The sequence below is a fragment of the Patella vulgata genome, chromosome 6, assembly GCF_932274485.2.
Source record: "Patella vulgata chromosome 6, xgPatVulg1.2, whole genome shotgun sequence".
In the NCBI taxonomy this organism is placed as follows: domain Eukaryota; kingdom Metazoa; phylum Mollusca; class Gastropoda; family Patellidae; genus Patella; species Patella vulgata.
Window position 1 is genome coordinate 26,094,706 of NC_065884.2, and position 27,162 is coordinate 26,121,867.

The 27,162-nt window shown below is 35.2% G+C and overlaps 1 protein-coding gene across 2 annotated transcripts in view; it reads left to right on the plus strand.

Moving 5' to 3' along the window:
* LOC126825095 (TWiK family of potassium channels protein 18) overlaps positions 1-27,162 on the plus strand; it is a 72,358-nt gene that overhangs the window by 15,065 nt on the left and 30,131 nt on the right. The window contains exon 2 of one of the 2 annotated variants that reach the window (XM_050554576.2): positions 20,476-21,404. In XM_050554576.2, coding sequence (XP_050410533.2) covers positions 20,780-21,404 — 625 coding nt within the window. In that variant the 5' untranslated portion in view covers positions 20,476-20,779. The remainder of the gene's footprint in view (positions 1-20,475; positions 21,405-27,162) is intronic. The other variant, XM_050554577.2, reaches the window with a different exon arrangement.

Here is a 27,162-nt window from a genome sequence, read left to right on the forward strand (position 1 = left end):
CTTGGCGTGCACGTAAAAGAACCCTTGACAATTCGAAATAAGACGAGACAGTAGTTGCGCCCTCCGATCAAAATTTCCATCATAGCATATTATATTATGGCGTATGTCGATGCAGAAAAGTAGGACGTTAAACCCTGTACCTTCATCATCCCACCTTCTGGTTTAGAGTACTTTGTTCTATCCTTACCTGAGATATGTTATGACTAATTATTTACAATAAACCAGAATAATAATGGATGGAATGTGGGTAAAGACCGCGACTGTTATTCGAACTGAACAGTTTCATTGATAAAATATTATGTCTGCGACAGTACTCTGGGTGGAAGTCGATGCTAAGACACAATAATATTAATAGCGTAAAAGTACCCCCCCCCTCTTTCTCTCTCTCTCTCTCTCTCTCTCTCTCTCTCTCAGTATCTAACCACGTGGGTTTTCTCCTGATTCCCCAATTTCCTGTCACATCTTCTAATAGACCAAGATTTAGTGACGAAATTTATATAGTGTTCATTATGAACAGACACAGGCAAAAATTGGGAGTGCGCATAATGATACAATAGTTTACATTCCATGCACTGAGGTGACATAAAAACAATAATGAAACATAGTTATTGTAGCTATTAATATATCAGTAGACATAACAATGATTCATTACTGTTGTTAAATTTTATGTAGTTGTACTACTATAGTATAATTAGTGTTTTATAGTTGATCTGTGCTGTTATAGCACACTTCATTAGATTTTGTGCACTTCTGGGATTGAGCATTGTTCACTACCGGTTAGGGAATACCAGACTAATCATGATTCCAGATGTCTACAGCTCAATACAGTTCTTACGTTTTTATTTCCTTCCGTTTCTTTTTTATTTCTGATGTGTATAAAGAGAAAAGAAAGAGGGGAAAACGTACATGATCTGTGTTTCGTAGAATCAACCAGAAACTGAACTACAAATACATGTACATCTATTTATTAAATATTTTGATTCGTGATACCATTGTCAATGAATGATGACGTGTATTGTAAAAGATTATCCAGCAGTTTCACAATTAAAAAAGGTGATTAACCTGCTGGAGTTGTTCAGTTAGTCAAAATCGGACCCTATCAATTGTTCGCCTACTTACTGCCCTTATCACTGAAACCTTGTGATCGCTCTACGAGTGGCAGGTTTTGCTTATTTGTTTACAAACTTGCTGGGATTATTTGACTAGTACTAAGGAAATTCTAGCAATGAGTTTTGGCTGTATCACTGTCAGTATCACCGAAACCTTGTAAACATTGTACTACGGGTGAGTTTTCAGTCCTAATAGGAATCGCTAGAATTTTGTTTTGTATTTACCGCCCTTTGTCTATGAAACTTTTCTAAACAGCATATACCTTTGTTTCTCGAATGGAATGACTTATCATAAGCAGGAACACCATCGAAATGCATTCCCGTCATTTTTATACGTGGTTATTTTTCCAGCACACTTGAAAACGATCATTCAAAGGCTGGTGATGGGCGTATATATAACCTGCTATATTTAAGTCTAGCCGTTGCAGATTCTTTATATTTTTTCATTATTTATTACTGAAATAGTTTCAATTCAACTCAAAGTACAAATCGCTTCAACAAATTAACACGTCTGCTGTGACATTATGTAAATAAACAAAGACTTTGTTAGTATACCCCCCTACTGCCACGTGTTTACAGATTACCAAGAGTAGCTATTTTAGCACAAGTATATGGTTTTGTTTATTAACCATGACTAACAGTTACGCTGTTGGGTCGGACTTTTGATTCTGCATTCTGAAAACTATTTTAATACTATAATGAATAAAAAAAAAGAACCTGCTACGACTGGGCTTCTTTAATATAGAAACTTTGTAAATCGTGTTATTAATCTTACCTAAAATATATGTATCAATTAAATCCGAGTTACTGACAATCCTCTCGATAACTGTTCTTATTATAAACAGAAGGCATTTTGAATAACAGCTAACATAAAATAAACTGAGTTTTTGAACGCTGTATTTGATACATGAGCAGAAAATAAAGTGTAAAGGGATATAATATTGTATTTTTACACTATACAAAAAATGAACAGGGTTTGATTAAACATACATTATGCAAGAGCTGTAGGTCTTTCTTTAGACCTGAAATATTATCTAAATTATTAATTAGACCATAATCAACCCTCACTCTGCGATATTTAGCGGATTGGAATACATTTTGTGAAGGATGGTTAAACGTAAAAATGGATAACCGAGACTTTGTTTTTATCGTACCGACTTCAGTAATGATGATCGAGGCTAGCCTAAAATTCCAAAATTAATATCTCGGTTCAGAGTGGATCATTTTAACGGAAATTTTCAGCATATTCTATTTACGTTATCTATTTGTTAACTATTATAACGAAAACTGTCAACTCTTTATCTAATCTCCCATGATGACCCTTTAAAAGAGATTGTTCCACTGTGTCCTTTTGCTAACAAGAAATAGAAAACGGTGACACTGGCACAAAATTTAAATATTCTATTTGACACATCTTTGTGGTGTAGAAATACGTCCTTGTAAATATCTATAAATTCAATATATATTTGTGAATTTTCAGCAATGAACCACCATGAATTCTATTTAAAACTTTACGTCCAGATGTACTCGAGTATTTGCACATGTTTACCTATCGAGATTGGTTTCTGTTAGATACACCTCAAGATAGTTTTGGAAAACGTGTATAAATATCCTTCCGCGCTAAATATAGTACCCTGTAACACGTAAACTACTATATTTATACACATGTTTAACCTTTGACATTAAATGTTGAAGGTCAGGTAGTGGAAAGTAGCTAGTTGAAAGGTCATATTGTGTGAATTAAAACAGGCTCGTATTGTATTATTGATTTCCATTTCAAGGTCTTTTGGAGTGGATGGTGGGGGAGGGGGCAGCTGTGTTTAGCCTATTTTGGCTTGAAGGTAAGCGTCTACCTGCCGAAATATGCCCAAAATGGTGGTTGCTTGTTCTTTGTTTTCATTGGTCTAAGAGATCTCGTCAGTGATTACACCAGTTTCAAAGTAGACGCGAAGATGTTTTAGAAAAACATCTAGATTTTATATAGTTTTATTCGTTGAACTATGTATGTACAGCCTACGTATGAAACCCTATTATATAATGTGTATATTACGTAGATTGTGACCATACGGCAATCATTGTGTTTGACCAAATACAGTGTGGCAAGAGTAATATTAATCTAAAAAAAAATTACCCCCCACTATGAATATATAAATGATACTTAATAATGTACCCCACGAAGATTATTTTCAAGCATCCAGAACATTTTTTGACAAAATGTTTTACCTTTCTAGACTCATAAACACACAAGCTTGTATTATTAACTGGACAGGCTAAAGGGTTGTTTCTTAGACCCAGTATTCCACCATTATCCCACTTAAGGAGCACGGTGATTGGTATTTAATAATGACGATTCTTTTCCGGCATCCATAACAATTTTTGTTTTTGATAAAGTTGTTTACATTGCCAGACGCATAAACATACACGCGTCTCTTAATTCAAAAATATGAACATATCTGTAAATTTTGATTACAGAAATGATAAATTAAAAGAAACCAATCCTCTGCTTTTAAATGTTTTACTTTTTTCAAATATAAATCAAACAAAATATAAATAAATAAATGGCCTTGTTCATTTAACCCGTGAGTCAATAGTTAGTGGCCTATAATTTCAATAAAATATTTAATACATCATTTATTTCTAGCTCTATATTTACATCATGTCTATCATAATACAAATTACGTGATAACATTATTAGTTTTTTTCACTTTATGAATGCTGTCTGACGCCTTTAAGACTTACAAAGCTCGCCGTTTGTCTCTCGCCGAATGCTGCTCTTTCGTTTAAAACTGATGGCGATGAAAATTACGAGTCTATGCAAACTGAACTAAGATTCTTAAGTAAATAGTCAGAATATTTATTACCTCTTCAATCTCGAGAAAGAAAAACTAATCAAAAACTAGACATTACCTAGAGACATAGGTAATATAAATATAGCATCACAATGGGTTTATCATTTTACAGTATCTATCAACACTGTCATAATATAAGTGTAGATTATCGTACCCAATGTTAACAATAAATGTCAAATACTGATGAGATCAGAATAACTCGAAAGATCAAGATTAAACTGGTGGTCCTTGTGGTTTTACAGTAAGCTTCTGGTATAACAGTACTAACATATACAAGGTGAGAGGGGTCTAATATGAGCTATGCCTGTTCCTCAATCCCCGTTCGAATGCAATTCTCAATAAAATATTGTTTTAAAAACAAACAAATCCAATAATGAATTGCATACTTCAACGTATTTGCATTGGTTGCCCATTTCGATTTGTTTAAAGGAGTTAAACCTCTAATTTTTGAAACCTAAAATGGTAGAAAATGGGCTGTTCATTAATCGCTATCATTTCAAAATGGCGTGTGATGCCATACAGAAAACGACGTCGCATACTGATTTTAAAGATACATTAGTTAAAAGTTTAATAAAGCGTTTGCCATTCTTGCTATAATAATTCAAAAATAGATGATAAAAAAAGAAAATATCGAAAATATTAGTCGAACTACTTTTTTCTGGACGGAGTTGTCACTGTTAAAAGTTTGGACTAGAAATGGGCATCAACTGTGTCTGCACCGTCTACGAGAATTGCCGATCGCTTGATTGACAGTCGATAACTCCACCCACATATGCTCGATTATCAAGTAACATTCTCAATGGCTATGGTACCCTCGCTTGTTAGGCTTTTATCACCAGTTTCCGGTAATGACGTCAGTGACTAATGGTAAACGTTAGCTTGGTCGGCCATTTCTTGATTTAATTTTAAATGGACGACTGTTTAAAAATTAAATCCAAGCTGTTGTATCCAAGCCATCCGAGGGTCTACCGAGTTGATTCTGAGCTTGTCATGTAATGTGATGTCTAATTAATAAATTCTATAGCATATGACGCCTAAATAAAGACTTGCAATATGCAGATTTAGCTCTTGCATAATGTTTGTTACATATGTTCATTGTATCTTCAATATTGTATATTAGGGTTTCATATTTTCACTGTAAGATAACGGCATCAATATTAATTGAATGGACCAATATTGAGTTATAATTCGTGTTTTTAATGTCGAAGATTATGGATAATACTGAGTTAGAGATTATGTTACTTTAAGAATCACATTGTTTGATAAATAAAGCTCCCAGAGCTTCGGACTTTTTAAAAGTCTTATTGATGATATTTATTCTTTTATAAACTCTGAACTCACATGTTTCAAGAAGTTGTCCACTCTCCACTTTAAATTTAGTCGTTCGGATGGGACGAAAACCGAGGTCCCGTGTACACATTGACGTGTACGTGAAAGGGCGCTTGGCAATTGGAACACATAACACATTGTAACGTAACACATTGTATAACGTATGTCCGTCTTCATTAGCCTAGTCGATGCAGAAAAGTATGACGTTGGTTTAAAAACCCTATTTCATTCCCCATTAAATTAAAATGTAGAAATAATTTTAAAAAATAGTAAAATAATATAACATCCCAGACATAATATTTCTATAAAAACAAAAAAAAACATGATTATATGATATAATATTTCCTGACACGTATTGTATGATGAAGATAAACACCGCCATGTTGTAATATGACCATTTACTTTCTTTATCTACTCAACATCAACTCGCTGATATTCATCTCAATCCAATGATAACAATTTCAATAATCTAAAAACATTAAATAAACATTATGTGAAGATTATATGATATACACATTGCTGATTATATATTTAGCGGTAAATCTGTTCATCTAAAAAAAAATAAGACGATCTCTTGTTTCTGCATATACATTACCGGGAATTTAATTAATACCTCCCTGTACTAAATTTAGAATGGATTATGAGGGTGGATTATAAATTAAACAGCATCATTATAAAATACTAGCGGTTGATATCACACGACTAGTAATGGAGAATCACTATCAATAGATGTACGACATTCTCATGAGAACAGGGAAACTTTTATTACTAGTCTTATTCCACCAGATGTCAATTCCCGACTCGAACTGTCCTTTTGCCCAAAATTGCATCCATCATGAAACCATAATGTAGCTGCCGACCCCGAATAGACGAACAACAGTAACAAATATATGCATGTACTTAGTTGGTACTCTAGTGACCACTCTAGTGACCGATAACGCCCGCCATAATTATCATCACCGATAAAATACCAGCGGTGATCAAAATGGTGCATACTGAGATTGGGCAATCACGGAGACAATTTCTTAGGTGTGCATTAAAGAAATCAATTTAATAGAGCCACCCTAGAATAATTCTGTGATTAGTCGGAAAAACATCCTGTCCGTTGATTACCCAACATTAATGCTATGAACATTGGTCACCCACTTCTATTTTGCTTGATTAATGGCTAAAATATGACTCAAATGTTTGGTCAACATATTATCTGCTTAAAAAACATTTACTAAATTGCACATATAAATTTGATCTCAGGACTTTCTTCTCAGAATCACCGCCTTCAACTCCTGTGATTAACAGAAACTGTTCTTCTCTCACAGATTTTGGTCTAGCTCTTCTTGGACATTACTGTATGAATGAATGAAATGGAGTTTACCGTCCTACTTTTCTGCTCCAACCGGGATAATAAAGACTGGAATACGTCATGCAGTGAGCTATGGTGGAAATTTAGCCCGGACAGCAATTGAATTCCAAATGGCAAAGGTTCTTTCCCATACACGCTAATGAGTATATATGTGGGACGTCGGTTTTTGGTAACAGCCGAACGACTGGACCATGTTCCTGGCCAAGTCCCCCCCCCCCCGGTCATGCATCACTGACAAAGGGAAACCACCCTGGAAACCCCTGGAAACCCTGTCGACTAACACAGGGATCGAATCGAACATCTACAGGCCTAAGTCTTAACAAAAATAAAGATATCATTGTTGTTATTTTTATTATCATTATGAAATATTAAAGGATAATGTGGTGTTATCAAACTAAATATAGCAGCGTGTGGGACTTTAAACGGAGATAAACATGATGTATTATTGAATTCAATTGATTCTTACTTATCACTTAACTGTTGATGTTATAAATGATACTCTGCAAATTATTGCGCAATGCCCTGTTTTAAAAACAAACTGTAAAATCGAACGGGTTTTGTCATGCACAAGGGATTATTTTCATCAAGTGCGTTAAGTTTTCAAACCAAAGATGTCTATGAATATTTAATTAAGGTATTAAAACTGTAAACTGTTTTATAACCTTTCCCACGCCACAAGTTTTATCGCTGTGCAACTTCTTTCATAATTAGATAATAGAGTTACCCAACCTCGGGTGTTTTTATCAGATGTAATTTTTTTACCCAAGAGATTATGAAACGATTACTAACATTTGTCTGACAATAATGAAACTCTTCCGACGTGGGTGATATCTCCTAGGTAGACATGCCAGAAAAATCAGTCGTGAATGAAAGGCCAGGCTAGCTTTACATTACTGTGAAACAGCGTGTAGAACATTTTATCACTTCCAATTTTAAATACACCCGCGTTCGGTTTTGTATACCCGATTAGCCAATGAAATGGTTTGCTTGTTATTGAGATGTTCATCTTACATTTTATATCCACGAATAAGATAGACCTTACTGATATATATCGTACAGAAAAGATTAGTAAAGATGTCGTGCGCGAGTCTTATTTATTCTAGAACGTGATGCCGCTTAACCTGTGCTATTCTGTGAAACCACCGTGGTTGCTGTACTCGTGAATTAATTAATTGGCCGCTCAAACGCTTAAATTAAAACTGGTTTTAGAATTCATGGTTTCTTTTTTAAAGACTGGGTGGGGTTGTGTTCACACAGGGGGGTTGGATGGTCGAATGGTTAGCGCTGTCAATGAGTCAACTGGCGTGGTTTCGATTCCCCGGTTGTACGTGACAAGAAGTAGGGTCGCCTGTCCAACCTCGTGGGTTTTTTCGGTTACTCCGGTTTCTTCCTACTGCTAAAGATCCGTACGCGCAAGCGAATTATTGAAATAAAATTGAACCATGTGTTAGTCCCGAAATGACCTAGATTGTGTAGAGTGGACGTTAAACCCAATTTCTCTCTCTGTGTGTTGGTAATTATCACAAGTGTGATAGAACTGGTTAAAGACGTTCCAAATATAATTTTAACACAGAGATCATTGCTACGATAGATGCATAATGAAGATTTCAAGAAACGGAAGTGACGAAAGCAAAAGGAAAACACGAGTTATCCATCCATATAACTGACTGAAGTGGCGAGTGATAACAAATACACGGGCGAATTTCTGCTCACTAATAACCAAAAGGAGGATATCTGACAATTCAAAAAAAAAAATAATAATAATAATTGACTCTCAGCTGATAAGAGAAAACTAAAACATGTAGAAAAATTCCGTGTATTATCATGTATTTATTAAGTATAGAATGAATAAAAACAAGGGAATGTACGGACTGTTTCTATTTTTCTGGGCACATGTCATTGTGTCATGAAGCTAGCTTATATTACTCGTGTCCAAAGCTAGCCGGAGCCAGCGTTTTAGAAACGACTCATTCAGACGGCCAAGGTAAATGAGCTTTAAAGAAAGGTCGTCTTGAAGACAGGCAGTGAGTGAGATGGAGTGTTTAAACTGGTTTGTTTGCCCCACCTCTCTTGTCTGCGATATCACCCACGTAAAACCCTATGAACGAACGAACCCCACCTCTGCGTTCAGACGCCAAAATGAAACTAGTTTAGCGATATCGCCATCTACTAAACTAGTGTAACTTGAACGTCCGAACGGGTTTTAAGATTTCTGCATCTGGATTGTTCTTAACACTTGAATTTACTATAGTAAATTTATAGTTTGGACCTAGATTTCAGAAGCCGAATCTAATGTGTTTGAGATAACCTCGTTGTGATAGGTCACCAACACAGTCATCCACCCATGGTTTAAATATAAAATTACAACCGAAGTTGTATAAAAATGACTTGTTTTTGTTTCAAACAAGAATCGTTAACATTTTGACATTCAAATTAGGGTTGATTGCATTCATCATATATATTTTTATTATAGCTTCTCTTTGATGTCGGGTTTATTTTGCATTATGTGTTATCATAGAAGAGATACGCAATTTGTAATAACTGTCATTAACCTATTATGGCTGGCTTGATTTGAAACATCCTGAATAACAAGTATTGTGTGTTGCATTATAATTGCATAAAACAGTGGGGGATATTCAGTTTTATTCATAGCGCCGTTTAATGTATCACATCCGAGTATATTGAATTTTTTTTAAAATTTAGGTTTTAAATTTTGATTGATATAAAGGTAAAACAAAACCTGAAATTCCCAGACAACTGAAAACGACTATCAAGTGTTAAGAAGAAATGCGCATTGTCTGCCTCATACAAAATACCTAGCACAATGAATGACGTACGCCCGTCTCCATTATTCCAGACGGTGCAGAAAAGTAGAACGTTAAATCTCATTTTATTTTATTTCCAAGGATGGTTGTTTTTGATAATGGATTGAGATTCTATAGATAAACATATAAACATCTAATGATACATCTAAGTAATTATTGTAATGTACCGTGTATAAAAGTTATAGAGATAAAGAAATTAGATATCAAATCTCAATACATATAGAGCGCAATCTTGGCGTTTTACGTAAGTTATTCTGCCATTGTCAAAGGCGAGCTTGTTCATAAAATTCACTTGATTATTGCTTGGATGATGCAAAGCAGAATCCGTGGTAGATTGACACAACGTCCTGATTATAACTTATAATGAATAAGATTTTAAACCATTGAAAAATAGAATCGTCAAAACAGTACAAAATTTTAAGTTTATGAGTGTAACAACTTGAGTGATGTAATATTCAGAATATTGTTACATGGTTCAATAGTTTTCTTTCCAATTATCTGTACACGATTACTCTATTTGCAAGTAATGTATGATGGGTAACGTACACGAGGAGTATTTACACGTTCTAGAGCACCTGCTACTACTAATTTATTTGGAAAATTAACGCTAACAAATTATGTTATACTTTTCTGTCAAATAAGGCGTTTGTTTCAAGAAAGATGAAGTAACTCCGAAATGCCAAGAGAATTCGGCCAAGTTGCCATTGTCGAGATATTTCTCATTCAGTTATTAATGTGCGACCTAATTCTCTAATTCTGTTGTCATTATGTAGAGTGGTTATTTCAATGATAATAGTACTTCTTATAATGATCTACATTTTATTAAGATAATTAATCTTTTTTATAGGTCTTTAAATCTTTCTAACACAATATTGATCGTATTTTAACTGTTACTTGGCGATTAGCTCATTTAATATAAGTACAGCCTATTCTCACAATTACAATAAATTATTTCTTCTATTCATTCTGTTATTAAAGAGCAACACAGTGTGTAAATTGTTTTATTAAAACCTTATAGTCTGATAATTGAATATTGAATGACGTGGCACTAATCATTTATATTAATATGTATAAGTACACAACTAGCAACCAAATAACTGTACCATTATAATCATCTTCGATAATGTTGTGGGGGGGGGGGGGCTTCGATAATGTTGTTGTTGGGTGCCCCCCTCCACCACCACCACCCCACCCCCACCACCACCCGTCTATCTGTCTCGCAATCACTGCCTTCCCGATCTCTCATTGAGTCTCATCCTCACCCCTCTCCATTTTCATTCAAACTGTATCCGACTGTATGTACGGATAAGTCGTATTTATGGTGATAAGATCCAATTTATTTATAGCTATCCTTGAGTTGAGGATACTACTACTACATGCCATTGGCACATCATATCCTGCAATCTACTGAATATTCAATTAATCTCCAGGACCTGTTACATTGTAAAGCCACGCAAACTGTAATTACTTTAAAATTCTTTAACATGTGGATGGCAGTATTGGACTTCAGATAAAAGACGATGCTATTTAGATCACTTTGAAAAGAAAACAGTACTTGGTTAACATTTGACGTCCCATAAAATTGAATTCACTTGAGTTGATTTCCATCATGTCACAAGCGAACGTTTAAAGCCATATGTTGTCTTTTTTTAAAGATCGTTGAGGGTATTCTTTTTATGAAAATTTAATTTCGTCCATAAATAAATTGTCTAGTAGATAGCTTGCATAATGTGATTATGTCGAATGTATCCTCAAAGTAGCCATAAAACAAGAGAAAGGCGCTACATGGATTTGGTTGTAAATGGAAGTTATCTCCCCTTGGGGAAGAGTTGTTCTTTTGTCTGGATATTGGTAAGAGTTTGGTTACTAGCACGGTTTGAATTATTTATAGTGAAAAAATGTACTTCTGTTTAAATTGTATTAGAAGATAATTTATATTATTTCTTTTTTTTCCATCAAATTAAAAGCGTAAAGTCAGAGTAATTGACTCACTTGTGGATAATATTTACCAATTCGTATTATGCAGTCAGAATAAAGTAGGTTGATGTCCGACTTGTTTCAATTCAATTATAACCCGCTTTTAGTAACTGGACTAAACACCAATAATAATCAAGACAACCCGAAGTTAGAGAATATGGATTTTAACGTCCACAAACTAGGAAATTTTGGGTCTAACATATAATACAATTTGAACCAGAACAGTGGAAGGAAACAGGCGACCCTACACCTTGTAGCACACAAGCTTGGGGTCGAAAAGACTCCACTTGAATCAATGGCAGACGTTATGATCTGAAGTGCAAGTGTTAGACCATTCGACCACCCAAACCCCAGCAACCCTTAAAGAGCTGTATATATATTCTGCTTCTGTAAAACAAATGGTAAATTAAAATTTCCACTCTGTCATATATGATGATAATCCAACCTTCGTTGTTGTGTCTCACAATATCAAATTCCCCCCAAAAAAACAATATAATTAGATTAATTTTTTGCAAATTATTCGGCTTTTGATAGATGAAACATTTCTTAAAATGACAGAGAGGACAGACGGTGTATTCGAACCAGAAGGTTTGGAATCGACAGTCATTGACAGCATGGCGTAGCTGGTGGAAAAAGAACCATGAGAATTCTAGACATGTAAGGAGTGAAAGGGTTTTCATGAAAATTCAGAAAGAGTCTTCACGAAAATTGAAGACAGGTTTTCATAAAAGTTGAACGGGTCAGTTATGGGCTTTTACCACTATTGTCATAGGTGATTAATGGTTATTGTATTAATTAAGTATGTGACTTGTTATAGTAGTCTCGCTATAGATTATAAACTAATATATCACTATAAACCTGTCTAATTAAAACACGTAGTCTCTTGTCTATACTGATCTTATAGAAATTAAACTACAAGATATAGCCGACTGCATTACAACCATTAGATCCGTAATTACTTCATTAAAGGGGTTAAACCTCTTTTGTGTAGGTCACTAAACGCGTTAAATTATGTTGATGTATACTTCGTCATTACATGTAATTTAATTAAACTCTTTCCGGGTTACCCTTAAGATAGTCATGGTGTAAGTACCCAAGTATCCGTGTATGGATTCTGGGCGGGTTTTTTGTTTGTTTACGTAACTTTAAGCAGTACCGCAGTGTCTCCGACAAGTAATGACACTAACCTTTTTCAGCATTATAATAAAATTGATCAATATTAAGTAAAAATATATTTATATTCAACATGTTTTGTGTTAGAGTGTTTGTATCCTTACGTGATTAAAACCCCTGGGCCTCTTGTATTTTTATGGTGTATTTATATCAGGGATTAGACAGGAACAATATTGACAGGAAAGGAAATCAACGGAGCTTTCGGGTTTGCTTCTATCAAATACGACCTAACAACAACAACAATAAGGATTTGTCAAATCTTTCGCGTGCGTAGATTAATTAAGATTTAGGGACACCAGTAATAAGTCAATAACATTGAATGTTTATGTTAATAGTGATTTTATTTTTAATTAGAATATATTTTCAATCATTTGATCCACGAGTTGTACTCTTATTCTAAAGAAAGTATATCTGTTCATGACTTTTTAAAGATGTTAGGTGGCCGAATGGCGTGTGCTTTAGATCATCAAGTCTGTCATTGATTCAAGTGGCGTTATTTCGATTCTACAATCGTGCGTGACATGGGTAGGGTCTTCCGGTTTCCTCCCACTGCTAAAAGCGAATTATTGAAGCAAAAGTATAACCTATATGTGCACGTTAACCCAATTTCTCTCAATATTTAGATAATGTACCGTCTACTCATGTATTCCAGCTCTTAATGATGTCATTAGAGGCAGCCAATGCAATTACGATCAATGGCGATATCACCGACTTGGGAATTATAATAGGTATGCACCTACAGCTTCAATGTTATCATAAAACTTACAGCCGTGTAAGCGATATTATTTGATGGGGGTGGATTGGGTTTTAAAGTAATTGTGAGACAAGATATTGAATTATCGCGTGGAATAATAACGGTATTATTGACATAAAAAGCATTTCTTCTTAGTCGTCTCTATTATTTCGTATTGTAGTTGCTGTTATACATGTAGTGCCGTGAACGACTTGACATAATATGCAACGTGTGTTGAAAAATTGATAGTCTGCTATTATAGTGCCGAGAACGACTTGACATAATATGCGACGTGTGTTGAAAAATTAATAGCCTGGTATTTAGTGAAATGTCATTAATACACATTATTACTCGTTTTGTGATTGTGCTCATAATGTAAATACTAATTGAACGCACACGCTCATTTGTACATTAAACATTTTTTGTTTGCTTTATTGCCAAGCGGTCACAGATGGGGAATTGGACTCTCGAATGCTGACGTGGGCCAAAAATAATCGGACAGGAAACGTATTCCTAGATTCGGATGACTCGACAAAACAGAGCCCCCCGCTCCCTTGTGTACACATTGGCATGCACATAAAACAAAACCTCGATAGTTAAAAGTTGAAGAAGGGAGAGACGGCGGAAACACTGCCCTGGAGAATACTCCTGTCTTGCACTGCACATGTAACCATATTAATAAAACACCGATGTATTGAGACATTAAACCACATTACATGCCCATAAGTATGCTGAATATCTTTAACCTTTTATTGCTTACTGTACATGTTTCTACCTGAGCTACCACTAATAGTGTTTCGCAGTAACTATTTTTCTGCCAACATCAGCATTGCTTTTGATGTTTCCAGTTATAGGCTAACATTCAGGAAATGGAGATGCTATCAGATCACAACCAGTCATGGGGAACAGGTACTGCTTTAGTTCCACGTCTAACAATGTCTCCGATATAAAAAGGTTTTTTTTTTAGTCTGAAAATCAAGGGTCAAAATTTAGAGGAGTGACATAGTAACCCTTTCTGAACGTTTGAGCTCAACACATTGTGTCGTTTGGAAATGATCACCAAAAGAGTTCTTAGGGGTTACACTCGCCTTCAAGTGACGTGATACAAGCTTCTATTCGAAACTACTGTGCGGTAATTATCGCATAGCTGGAACCTTCAAAATGATCTTAATCGTTGTAGAACAACCAGAAACAAGCACCATAGTTGACGACATATCGGCATCCTCTGTGGTATCATTCCGTCCTACTCCACTAACCTCTGGGTCCATCATAAGGTCTGTCATTGAGTAACTGGCGTAGTTTCGATTTCCCGGTTGTACCTCCTTACGTAACAAGGAGTAGGGTCGCCTTCTCAACCTCGTGGGTTACTCAGGGTACTCCGGTTTCCTCCCACAGGAAAGACCCTTGGGCGTGCGCTAAGATAATAAAATAACGAAAATAATACAACTTGGTGGAAGCGGACGTTAAACACTAAGTACAGCAATGTTTATTGACGGCTAAATTAACATACTAACTGGACTAATCCCTGGACTAACCCTACCCATTCTGCAAATACCCTCTAACGTCATTATTTCCCTGAAAAGTTGTAAAAACTAAAACAGAAGGAAGCGGATAATGTATGGTCTTTACGGGATAAACAAAGGATACAATTTCAAAGCTTTTTTTAAATTTAACTATACTACGACTATTGTGTAAATTCATGCAGTCGCGAGGTAGTTGGAGAACTAGTATTTCACATAACGTGTTCATCGGTTATTATGTAATGTTGTATAACCGGAAACATAAAACTGCATGCGTTTCCAAATCTGGGGATAAAGTCAAAACCCATTAGTTAGCTATTCGCTCTGTTAGAAATCTCATTTCATATAAATCAATGTATAACTATAATATCTAATGTCATTTCGTTTCGCTTCTTGATTTAACATGTCAGTTTCAAGTATTAAGAAATCGCGAAGTGAAACATGGACATTCGTTACGCAACATTATTGTTCATTCCACAATCCGTTTATTTCATAGCAATCATAAATCCAAGAGCCAGTGACTAAAAATGCCTCATAAGTAATAGAAGGTTTGATTGGGTAAACTGAAAACACCAGTTTTAAGAGGTTTCAGTGGGGCATTTGGCTGGGAGGGGCAGATAAAAAGGGCCAAAAAGGGCTAAAATTTACCTTATAAGTAATAGCATCAGAATTATTTCGACATTACAAACACGACCTAATGGTCAATTTACATCAACATTGATGTTGTTATCTTACCGTGAAAAGTTGGGCTTCTGATATCCAATATTAAGACAAAATGAAAATTTTAAAATTGGCACATGAATCGTGTGCCAGAATTTTGTATGAAACGACTCGATGAATACTACCAATGTAGACTGGAATAACCGGATGGCAAAGACCGCCATTCGATTCTGACTCTTCGCGTATTTCGCCGAACATAACTGATTACATTAAAAATCAGTTTATATACATTCATATTACATTGTTATAAGCGTTGCAACCCATTTGTGTCCATTTCTAGAAGTCAAAGAATAGAGATTTATCTCCTTTTAATATGTATTACATTTTTTCATGGCATTATCTTTTGTACAAGAATCTAATATGGCATTATACACAACAAAAGAACTATATAATCAGTACATTGCAATTCTATTGGAAGTATATACCAGTTTTTCGGAGGATGGCAGCAGAGATAATAATATATTTGGTGATTTTACTACTTTCCATTTTGAAAGGAAGATAGTGAATTACTTTGGAACAGAGAAATTGACATTATTATCACCAAGAGAGGGGGGGGGGGAGGGAGGGGGGCAACGTCCACTCGACACAAACTAGGTTATTTCGGGACTAACATATGGTTCAATTTTATTTCAATAATCGCTTGCGCGTAGAGGTCTATAGCAGTGGGTGGAAACCAGAGGACCCCGAGAAAACCCACGAGGATGGACAGGCCACCCTACTCCTTGTCACGCACAACCGGGGAATCGAAACCACGCCAATTGACTCAATGACAGACCTTATGATACAGCACGCACGTGCTAACCATTCAGTCATCGCCCCCCCCCCCCACCCACCAATTATCATCAAATACTAAAGGAAATATCATTTATAACAATATGCCCTACTGATACCAGTCAGATTTGATATTATTAGAACCGACTATAATACACAGCTAACATTTGACACCAGTTTCAGTCATATTACTTATGAGGCAAAATTTGACCCCTTTCGTGGACGTGGCAGATGAGGCACATTTAAGTGGTCAGTTTAGGGGTCTGCCCCAATGAAACCAGCCAGATTTGATATTTTTAGAACCATCTCATAATTAACTAACATAATTGGCACCAATTTCAATCGTATTACTTATGAGGCATTTTCGAGCCCCCGTCCACACTTTTTAGAGCAATCAGATAGGTGTGTGGCCCCATTTTTTCCAGTCAGATTTTGCATTTTCAGATTCAGATATAGCACCACAACATTTCAAAACTATTTCTGATCGTATTACTTACGATGCAAATTTTGATCTTCTTTGTGGGCGTGGCAGATCGGGCAGATGAGGGATGTGCCCCACTGAAACCAGCCAAATTTGTTAATCGGCTCGTACATAGCTAACATTTGACACCAATTTCAAAAATTTAGTCATTGAGAACAAACCACTAGACCTCGATCTTACTTTGGGTGTCATACCAAACCCTTATCTGTATGCATATAGATAAAAGCATTAATTATGCCTAGTCAAAACTTTGCGAAGCGATTTCAGTCAAGGTGAACTGGGTATCGTATAGTACATATTTGATGACTGCGGATATAACATGAATGAATGAGGCAATTGCCATTTCGAATAGCCAAGACAATCGCATGACGTTAAGATTGCTAGCGTATGACTGCATTGGCTATTTAACACAGCGTTGCTATAACTGTGTGACAGGATTTTGATGTAATCTGTGTATGTAATGGTTGCATGTTTATAACGTGACATTTAAATCATAACAGTGATTAAGGTTATGTTAGAAGATGTTTTACACGTTTCAGACGGTGGAGATACATTGATTAATGTATATTATGTTTTCTATGTAGACATTCACTGTCATTAGAAGTTAAACAAAAAAAGGAAAAAAAACCAGACCAGATTTTCCAGTTTCAAAATTGTGAATAAGTATTGTGTAATTACAAAATTTTGCTGGCGGGGTAGTCTGATGTGCTGTGCTGTGTTAGCTCATAAATGACTTACTTGGGTAGCCTCCAAACGCCACCTCCTTCCATATACAGAGATTGGCTCATATCTTACCCCATTTATCTTGTAAATATTTGACCACCAGAGTTGCTAAACAATTGCGAAAGGCAGTTCTTACCAGTCTGTTTTAGAATATGACAGCATTGTTTTGAAAATGAAGTTGTGGCCATTTTAACACGGCAGTTATGCTAAAGTAGGAGTTGTAAATGATACCCATATATGATACCCATATATATTTATCTTTAAATAGATCGAAATAAGATTGATAATAGAATTGTCACCTGCCTTTCACTTGTATTCCACCTGCTTTTTTTGTTCTATTATTTAAACCAGACAATAATTAATCTAAGACTGTCTTGCTATAATCGCCATAAGCAAAAGTCGTCCCTATACACAGCGCCTGCATTATAATCTTTCAATTTCATGTGATGTCTCTTGGGTTTTTATTTTAAATGGAAACACTATGATATTTCAATATTTAATGACTTGTTCATTATTCAAATGTATAAATATATTTTGAAAATTTGAACATTTTTTTTGAAAATTAAATGTGTAGATTTTTGAAAATTAAAAAGAATAGCAACTTATCTTTAAAACTTACCAATACGGAAATTCAATGAAAGAATACTTGTTTTTTTAGAGATAGCTATTCATTGGTAACTGATACGACAAAAGATTGAGTGCTATCCATATGAATTGCCTTCATGAAGTTTTCCATCGCTTCAAACGACCCAGTACTTTTTTTACTATTTATTTACTGCTCTGTTTGAAGTTGGCAGCAGTTTCCAATGTTAGCTTTCTCATTGTTAACCAAGTTGTGATTTGACATATTTCCGATATACTGATTGCTACATTGAAGATACTGGTCATCAAGAAAACACACAAATACAAAAGGTATCATTTTCTGAGATTGTATGATATTGCTTCTGAAAGACAATTTCCTGTTTGTACTATTTTAAAGCACATTTCGTCTGGGGACAGTGGATACACCGATATTTATTTACTTTTCTTTCATTTAAAATATAAAATATCATTGAATGAAATCATATTTTTAAATATACAAAATAGCCACTTTGTTTGCCAAGCTCTCTCTCACCAAATGAGTTTGTTGTGATTTTGCTCAATGCGACTCAGTTTGTTGTTTTCTTGTTTGTCCTTTTTTGTAGAGGGTGAAAGTGGGGGAGGGGGTTGTAATTTGATGGTTTCTTGTCGCCATTCCGTCATTCGGCCTTAACAGACTATGTATACATATATATCTTGGACTACTATCATTGAAGATTATTTTTTAATTCTCACCCATTTTCTGGTAAATCCCCAGACATTCGACACGCGGGACACTGCTTGGGTAGTTACTTTTAATACTAATTCACTATCGGTGTTATTATTTATAGGAGTAACTGATTTTATGTTGAACAGCAGATAGATTATACAAATTACGAAACTAAAAATTAATCAAACGGATCTTGTCCCATCACTAACCGAAATACCATACGAGATCAATTGGTTTCAATTCATCAATATTTGACCTATGTCTTGCTTATTTTAGTATTAATTACTCGAAGGTAATTTGTGCACTAGGTAATGATTTATTACAAACATCCTTTCATCACCTGCCGTAAATTTAATATTTATTACAATCAATGACATGTAACATTATTACAAATATAACAGGGGATCACGTGGCTAAGTGGGTAAGACGCAAGCTCGCTAGCCTGGAGGTCGGGTGTTCGATCCCTGCATTGGCCGAGATAGTTCATCCAGATTTTCCGTCGTGGTTCTCCCTTGTCAGTGATGCAGGACGGAGGGGCTGACATGGAAAGCTGTCTAGTCGTTCGGATGGGACGAAAAACCGAGGTCCCGTGTACACATTGGCGTGCACGTAAAAGATCCCTTGGCAGTTGGAATTCGATATAAGAGTAGGCCGTAGTGCCGCTGTCCGGGCAAAATTTCCCTCATAGCACACTGTATGGCGTATGCCGTCTTCATTAGCCCAGGTTAGGAGCAGAACAGTAGGACGTTAAACTCCATTTCATTTCATTTCATTTCATTACAAATATAACAGATAGTTTCTTTAAAAACAACTTCGATCCAGATATCACGTGTCATGTGATCCGTCTCCTCAAATACAGTGTAAAGTGTTAAGGTATACACTTCGTACCATGCATGACTGCATACGTTAACTCCGTCTTCATTAGCGCAGTCGGGACAGAACAGTAGGATGTTAAACCCCATTTCATTTCATTTCGCATGCGCTGGAGCTAAATCTATTTGTTAAGGCCAGTTCAGTTTTTGTCAAGGTCGTTGAGATGTAAATAAGGTTAGGGCCCGTGATTGTTGGCAAGATTGTAGGTTAGGGTAAGCATTGGGGCTAGGTCCAGGGTTTGGATTAGAGTTGTGATTAGCGCTAGCCCTGTTTATCATTTAGCACTAACCATACGCTGACTTTGTAGAGTTGTATTAAAAGATCAGTGAGGTTGACCAATTGCCCTATTAGACTAGATTTATCCATTTTTAAAAGGTGCTGCGATTGAGAAGTAGGTTACAGTATGTCGTCATTTTAAAGACGTTTATCTGCAGGTTTAGCAGACACAACTAATTCAACTTGGCAAGCTCCTACATAAATCCTTAATGTATGTTTGGAATCCACTTTTATGTTGCCAAAACACACTTCTTTAAATATAATGGAGAAAACACTTACAAACGTAAGAAACGTATGTAATAATGTCATAATTTACGATATTATCCCAGAGTTTTAATAAAAAGGAATTACAAGAGCTTTCTAGCACTTAAAACTTTTTCTTATTTTTATATGTTGATTTGTCCTTTATTTATCTTTATTTATTTTTTTAAGTATTGTAGTTACTTATTGCGAATTGTCTTCTTTCAGTTTATTCCAGTCATGTGTCCTCGAGCAATGTATAGAAAGATGTGGACGATTCGAGACAAGAAATTCTACTGCCGCTAAATCTGAAAAATAAGGCTTCTCGTGGTTAGCATAACCAGGAACACTGCTGACTCTTTATCACACCACGTGTGCAGGGATTAATGGTGTGAAACCCCTTGGTGTCGTGTTAAATTATTGCTTAATCATTTTATTCCGTTATTAAAATACGAATAATTTGATTTGAATAACAGGGTATGTGCGGTGTTTAAAAAAAATAACGATTAAAATTACCAATTGCTAGTTCAAAATGAACGGAAGACCGACAAATACGAGGCGCAAACCTCGTCGAGAACCAAAAAAGGGTAAAAAGAAGAAAAATAGTTCCAGTTGTTGCTGTTGTTGTGCTGATAAAGTAGCAGATACAGAGACAGCCAATGAATCTGATTCGCCACCACCAGCCTCGCCTTCATTAGAACTGGACACGGAACAGGAAGTGACGACAGGTTGTTGTTGTTGTCGCAAAAAGAAAAAGGTAAAAGTAACGAGCGAGAGTAAATGTGGTAAATGTTGTAGAAAATTGACAACTTTCATGTTTTCACATATTGGGTTGTGTTCGTTGGTTGTGGCGTATTCAGTTTTGGGTGGTTATGCATTTATGTTATTGGAATCTCCACACGAAGTTATAGAACGGAACAATGTGGAGTTGATTCGAAAGGAACAAGTGCAAAGGTTATGGAATGTGACTAAGGAATTAAATGTTTTCTATGAACAGAATTGGACGATTATTGCAGATGAAGTGTTTAAGTTTTTTCAGGATGAAGTGTTTTTAGCAACTAAAGAGAAAGGGTGGGATGGTAAGGACGGAGACAAAGAGCTACAGTGGTCCTTTGCTGGAGCTCTACTTTATTCTGTTACTGTTATTACTACTATAGGTAAGAATGTCTACTTTATTATGTTACTGTTATTACTACTATAGGTAAGAATGTCTACTTTATAATGTTACTGTTATTACTACTATAGGTAAAAATGTCTACTTTATAATGTTACTGTTATTACTACTATAGGTAAAAATGTCTACTTTATTTTAATTACGGTCACCATTAACAAAACAACACCAGATGGTATTCACTGGTTAATTAATGGAGATGTTTACTGTTTGATCAGTCTCCAAGTTTCAGATACGGATTGGAATCTTGTGCTTAATTTTCTCTGTAATTTGAAACCCAAACCCTGGTGCTACACCACTCTGAACTGCAAGATGACAAATATCGACGTTCCAACATGAAACATTTAGATATAATTAAAAGAGGACAGAAACTCATAAATTTCTTATTAAAAATTGGTGAGTTTTTTTCTTTATAATGCACAGTTGAATAATGTCTGTAGGGGCTACACTTTATGTTCCTTGAAGGAATCGAATGGAACGAAGCTTTACGCTTGTTTAGCTTTCTATTTACGTCTAAAAGTAGATTGGCCAGGGACGAGAATATCATCGTTTTTATGACTATGGTAGCTGACAGTAGCCATGCTTAAACCCACAGCACGACATTTGATGGAAGTTTCTAGCTGTTTAAAATTGCAGGGAATCTTTATCACCAATACATCATTGACATCCAGTTTTATTCAGAAAATCTTAATCGTAGACAGCACCCCGTTGACCGATATAAACGCTTAGTGTTTTTGTGGCTCATGAAAGGATAAAATGGTTATCTTTCGCAAGTCCATTGTTCATCAAATACATTCTGAACAGTTTGGCACAAATCTCCCTTTATGAGCAAACAATAAACCATACTGTTACATTGAGTTTTGGTAGTCAGATCGAATTCTTTTTCGATTGTATATCTAGTTCTATGATGTTCATCGTCTAGACGATTTAGCATTACTCTATACAATAACATACCAGCCTCTCTATGGTACCAAATCTCTTTGACGTTATTATATCATGACTTTACTAGACTGCACGTGGCAGATGCTAGACAAAGAACTAGAACAAAGTAAAACTTATAAAGTGGTATAGTCCATAATAACCTATATCCACGTACAACAAATATAACCCAAACGAATCGGCAATTGTGGAAAACCATTTTAATTTGGAAATAAAAGCATTTGAACAGCGCCATCTAGTAATTTTTGTTTTTAAATTAGTCTTTTTCTCGAAGAAATAAGATGTAAAATTTAACAGGCGTTCCCAAAAAACAGAACATCAAATCGGTGTGTCATTATTGGTATTTTGGGCTTCTTGTAGATAATAGACAATCAGATGTTAATTCTGTTTCGTTTAATTTCATTACTATGTTGATATCTGACTAATCAATTGGCTGTATTTATATTCGTCGCTGCGTATTGTGGTGAATTATCGTAAAGCTTTAATAGGAGTGGTTTAGACATTTGGAATACAATAATTGTATGATATGCAAGTTACTCATGGTAATAATAGATAGGTGGGAACATTACAATGCAGTTTAGTATCAGAAGAAACAAAACGATGGAAGATAACTGTTGCGGCGCATAACATGCAGGAATCACGGTGGCTCAGTTGATAGGGCGCTCGCTCACTAGCCATGAGCTCCTGTGTTCGACCCCGATGTTGGCCGAGAACCATTCCGATGGTATCTAGTGTGGTTCCCCGTGTCAGTGGTGCAGAACCGGGGTCTAACAAAGAACGGTGTCTAGTTGTCCATATGATATGAAAACCAATGGACAGGTATAAACGTTGGTGTGCACGGTTGGAGTTCTATGTAAAGGTAGATTATAGCGCCGCTGTCCAGGCAACCCTTCCCTCCCTAGGACGTAAACCCCCATTTAATATGATATTATATAACATCCGACGTATTTAACTGACTCTATATTTCTTTGGAACCTATAAGTTATCAGATATATTTATTTCAAAATGGCAAATATAATTGAAAATCGGGTGTAGTTAGAATAATATGGTTTAATAAACAATGTCAGTTATACTAAATAGATCTCTTCGGATACTGGATGATCGAAACCCAGAGATTTTTGCCACCCATCCGTTGGACTTGACATATTTACACAAACAACTATTTAAAAATGAATTTAATAATATAATCTAAATGGAATTTTCTTTATCTATTGCGTTTTAATTTAATACTGGTTTTGCACTTACTGGAATATTCTCTCATTCGTTGATGAATTATTTCATACCTCCCATTGGAGAGATTACGTTCACTTGTAGGCTAGAACAGAACACTTTGCATAACCCATAAAAGACAAGCCCAAGGGTATCATTTTGATACCGACAAATGACCTTTCTTTTAACCGCATGGTATTACCGACTCAAAACAAACTTCCATTCATGTTTGGATCATTAATATATCGACCAAAACCAGACTCGTGTTAATATACTTTATCTTGAGAGAACAACCCTATGTTTTATTTCTTTCTAAAACAAGAAATAGTTTAACTTCGGCTCATTGAAATAACATGAATTTCAGGATATTAAATTAAATAATTATGTCATATCATGGACTGCATGAAATCTAAATATCTCGGCCAATAAAAATAACAATGAAATTTTAAATTCCACGTCTTTTAGTCTTCCCAACAGCTAATTGTATTTTCATGTTCCACTTTATTTAATGCGGATGTTTTCGTTGTTTCATGCCATCAGTATTAATGAACAATCAACTATTGGAAATGTAGATCGATATGGAATAATAATCAGTTTTATTTTGGTTTCATGATTTAACATATGTTTCAGGGATTGAATGTTTTTATAATTGCACCTGACCACTCTTGATCGCCCGCACCGACTTCTGATTCTATTTATAGAGGCATTTTACTAAAGAGACATTATATAAGATTCAGATAAAGAGCTGGCCGTTCTTGTTGCAATAGTTAACACTTAGATAAAGTGATATATTTAGTCAAATTTCAACATTATTCTATGTAAAGTTATGAGTGTTTGAAGTTTTGACAGTACTTGACAATCGAAACTAAGTCTCGGTTATCTACTTTATCGTTAAAATCTCTCTTAAATGAGAGTGTTGGTTATGGGCCTTTCGTGTAAATAAATGTTGAAATAATAGTTTATATAACATTTGAACCCAGAGAAAAGACCTACAATAGGCAGATTTAGCTCCTACATAATGCATCTTTAAACAGAAGACAATCAAAACTGGATCAAATCTGAAATACTTTAGAAAAAAATAAAGTTAGTCCATACTTACTCGGCATAAACGTGCGCATTATATTCAGTAGCTTTTTGAGAGAACGCCCATCTTTAATTTTGACTTGATTAGCTAGAATTTGGAACCATTCTGAATGAAATACTATAATTTGTATCCCATATCAGACTTGCCCTCAACTAATCAATCATTTATCGATGATTGTTTAATCCCAACGAATCTCTGTGAAATCTTTTTCTTGAAATCGATTCAACCCTTAAAGGGACACACTGTCTTAAAATAACTTTCTTCAAATCAGTTGCATTTAATATTAAACTTTATTTACTGTGGGGTAGAGAAATATGATGTAATAATTAAATGGTTGGGCTACGGATGTTATTAAGATACAATTTAGATTTAAAATCGATCCATTTTGTTATAAGGACTTATGAGTGTAATAATGTACGAGGGTACTTTTCACTGAATTGCGCATTTGCATCCATTTGTGTAAGGTATTTCGTCTCAAATCATTTGGCTAGTTTCCCGATACCAGCAAAACATCAGGCCTTTGTAATTAATGTTTCTATATGATCTGAAAATTAATCCTATTTGATCTTTGACTGTTACAGTATTTTCTTTGCCTCGGCCGTTGATAAGTATTTTTAATTTTGTTATTTGTATCTCTTTAACTGATTGGTTCCGTTCCTGCGTCTTTAAATTTCATTTTCCTTCATGCGATAGTTTATTTGACATTTATACATTTCATAGCTCGTTTGTCCGCTGATTAAAATTGCTTGGATGCAACTTTTGCTACTAAAACGCAACTTAATCATTGATTTATGTAGCAATGGTTGAACTTAATACATATCTTTTTAAGAACTGCTCAAAGTGGTAGCCTAGGATAGCGGGGATGATTATCAATCCGTGTATAAATTCTGCCTATTTTCGTTTAGTATCAAGAAGTCCAATGTCTGTGTAAGGTAGACTGTAGCGGAGTTAATTTGATTTCGAAACATTTATATAAACCATCTTAAACTTTAAAAACGAGCTACAAAACTCCACAAAGTTAGCGAAATGGTAGAATTCCACATTCCACAAAGTTAGTGTAATGGTAGAATTCCACCTTCCACACCACAAAGTTAGTGTAATGGTATAATTCCACCTTCCACAAAGTTAGTGTAATGAAACAATTCCACCTAATTCCACCTTCCACAAAGTTAGAATGATGTTTCTGATTAGTTATCTTCCCCTGATCGATTAGGCTGAACACGAAACAAACTGTCGCAATTTCTTTGTTAATGCATCTGGGAAATCTTAATTGATGTCGGTCCAAGTACTGAACATAATATGTTAAAACACCAGAGGTTGTTTGTAATATTTTGATTTGGATACGAGTACCATTGAAAACTATCGCCCATAATTGCTATCAGGTGTGGCGATGGTTAGTTGGGTGATGATGTTCGTTAAAACGTTACCGTCGCTTCGAGAATAAGGTGAAACAGGGAAATTCTCGGTCTTATGGAAATCATACCAACAATTCTGTGTGTCTTATTTCCGGCTCACGTCATATTGGTTTAAAAAACATTAGTGTGATACGGAAGCTTTGCGTATTGTTATGCTGGCGTCCCAGTTCCAGGAACCACCTTTCCTAAACATCTATTTAATGCAAATAAAGTGAGCAATTGAATACACGGAACAAAATAACACCCAGGTTTAAAAGACTGTAATGATTGGTCGAAAACACCTCAAAATATATCTTCTTCATGAAATTTGAAAGTTTTACTCAGATTTCGTTTTATTGATCATGCACTTAGATAAATCGTTAGAGCTCTAAAGCCTTGTGGTCCATATGCAGGCGATAGAGAGTCTGGTACCACGATTGTATTTTATTAACATCCGATGTTTTGTTATGTTTATGTATCAAGGAGAATCATTAAGACGAAAGGAAATAAATATTTAATTTTAATTAGATAATAACAGGACAAATGAGAAATGGCCTAGTTCTGTTAAGTTGACGTCTAACACAATCGATCTCATAAATGATCCCATGAACCCTTACCTCTGTGATCCACAAAATACCAATTATATCAAAGGACATTAATACATACATATAAATTTAAAGTTGTCTAGAGTGCTGACCAACTTCATGTATGTCTGAATACATTCGATCTTTCTCGCCCAAGTCCCACTGTGGCATTTTAACGCAATAGGAATTCAATGTAAACTTTCGAAAAAATAAATCTCTAATAAGAATATCGGTCAAAAAATGGTTCAGTTTCGTTCATTATTAAAAATGATATGATGAATAGAAATTTCACCCATCTATGCTGCTCACTATGTAATAAAGCCCGCCGCCATTAGTTGTGGGCGAACAGAATCCATGGGCCTATTTTTAATTCGATTGAATCCAAGCTGGGAGATTATCACGTGTTGGTATTTTGATTTCTTAATTAAATGCTAAATAATCAACCCAAGTACATATTAGCGTAGATTAAACCTAGAAAAATTTGATATTTTAGCAAAAAATGACCGTCGATCGTTACTTTAATTATTGTTAATT